The sequence below is a fragment of the Penaeus monodon genome, chromosome 28 (assembly GCF_015228065.2).
Source record: "Penaeus monodon isolate SGIC_2016 chromosome 28, NSTDA_Pmon_1, whole genome shotgun sequence".
NCBI lineage: Eukaryota > Metazoa > Arthropoda > Malacostraca > Decapoda > Penaeidae > Penaeus > Penaeus monodon.
Genome location: NC_051413.1, coordinates 38,700,128 through 38,702,101, shown reverse-complemented (window position 1 = coordinate 38,702,101; position 1,974 = coordinate 38,700,128). Strand labels below are relative to the sequence as shown.

The 1,974-nt window shown below is 50.2% G+C and overlaps 1 protein-coding gene across 1 annotated transcript in view; it reads left to right on the top strand.

Moving 5' to 3' along the window:
- Positions 1–1,878, top strand: part of LOC119591208 — a 2,944-nt gene extending 1,066 nt beyond the window's left edge. The window contains exons 2-6 of the mRNA XM_037939920.1: positions 559–794; positions 997–1,048; positions 1,270–1,400; positions 1,490–1,602; positions 1,707–1,878. Coding sequence (XP_037795848.1) covers positions 559–794; positions 997–1,048; positions 1,270–1,400; positions 1,490–1,602; positions 1,707–1,878 — 704 coding nt within the window. The remainder of the gene's footprint in view (positions 1–558; positions 795–996; positions 1,049–1,269; positions 1,401–1,489; positions 1,603–1,706) is intronic.
- Positions 1,879–1,974: the final 96 nt, after the last annotated feature.

Sequence of the window (1,974 nt, the reverse complement as noted above, 5' to 3'; positions counted from 1 at the left end):
AAAAATATCCAGTTACTTGGACTTAAGTATAGTCGCCTGTACTTGGATCCAACCCTGGTTACAGGCCTACGAAATAATGATACAAAGAAAATAATGACTGTTTTGCCTCATTAATTCTTGAGAAATTGATTCTGATCACGTGAGGTGTTCCCGCTGTAAGGAATTATTAGTGATTCTGGGATATGTGGTGAGTCAGATATTTATTAATGAGATTGTACTTGAGCCTTTCAAAATCGAATAAAGTTTCATCATAAAATCAGAAAAAATAACGATAATAACTTCAAAAATTTCAAAATCCCTAGAAATCAATACTTTCATTTTTAACATATACTTGGCTTCCAATAATGCAAATAAAATCTTTATTGTTAGTAAGTGCTAATCTAGTTAGCCTGATATCACAATTTAATTGATAGACCTACTGAAAATCATGCCTATAGATCTGAGCCAAAGGAGAGAGGTGGACTGCGGTTCAATTTGAGACAGCTTCAAGAGGATGAACTCAGCCGTGCATAATCCACATCTGACCATCGGCACTCACGCTCTTTCATTACTGGCCAGCAACACCTGTACATACCGCAGCTCCAGGCGAATATAAGCGGCCAGCTCGTTGGCCACAAGTCAGTGTGGACTGGGCCAGCGTCGGCAGCTTCTACACGGTACTTCCTCCAGCATCAGAAGCAGAATCAGCAGACACAACAGCGATGGCACGGCACGCTGGAGAATCGGCCTTGGTGGCACTGCTGGTGCTGGCGGCCGCCATGGCACTTCCAGGCCAGGCATATCACCTGCTTTCGGTACGAGAAGCCTCGGAGGCGAGATGCGGGAGGCATAGGTTCTCCTGTCCGGCCTCACTGGCGAGGAGGCACAGAAAGGCTGTTTGATGAGATGGATCAGCATGATACTGACTAAGAATTATACATTTCTTTGGTCGCATATTATAGAAAAGCGAAGTCGAGGCAAACTTGAAAGAAATAATTCTTGTTTTTGGTGTTTCAGTCTGATGGGAGCGACTCGAGCGTTATTGAACCTCGCCATCTCCAGAGGGCACGTGAGTCTCCCTATCCAAGATCCAGAACCTCTGTTATTTTGTTTTGTTCGATGTGATAAATGTCCATTAGTTTGACTAATTCCTATGTTCTTAATCCCTCCCACTTTCTTGTATCTGCGGCCTGCTCATCCAAATTCAGCATTTGGCGACGGTAGTCCTGCAGGAAGGACATCCTTCACTCACTGGTGAGCTGTAGCTGGCGTTCTTTTCGTTGCACACAGTCGCTTGCGGAGGCATCACAGCCAGTCCGGGGAGCGAGACCGTCCTCGGGCCAGGACAGACGGTGTGCGTGGCCTCCCCGCGCTACCCCAACAACTACCCCAAGAACTGGGACAACAACTGGACCATCAAGGTAGGACTAGCAGGCCCAGGAAGCCTGCGTGTGACTCACACCAAAGGCTTTCTGTGGCGCCACTTGTCTCACACCACACGTGTCCACAGGGCGCCACGCCGAATGTGAGGCTGGAAATCAGCTGCTCGCCCGTGGCCATCGAGGGCAGTCCGTCCTGCACCAACGACCGCCTCGTCATCATGCACAAGTGCTTCTGGAGCAAGTGAGTTGCAAATGGAGATTCTCTGCTTTGCTTTGGCTCCTGTGGGAGGACCTCCCAAGGCTTGGACTGACGCAAGTGACTGTGGACACTCGTCCTCTTCACAGGTACTGCGGGAAAAAGCGGCCTGAGACCATCACGACGTGCGGCCCCTGGGCCAGGCTCACCTTCCGGACCAACGGCTCGGCGCAGCAAAAGGGCTTCTACTGCACCGTCACGGCCTCAGAACGTACGTGCAGCAGCTCCGCCCTTCCCGGCAGCGCCCTGGGGCCGGCGTGACACCTGACGCGTCTGTATGCCGTTCAGTGAAACAGCGAGCTTTCTGCGCAAGAGCAGCTCCACTACTCACACGGGGACACTTTTTCTTTTCACAGT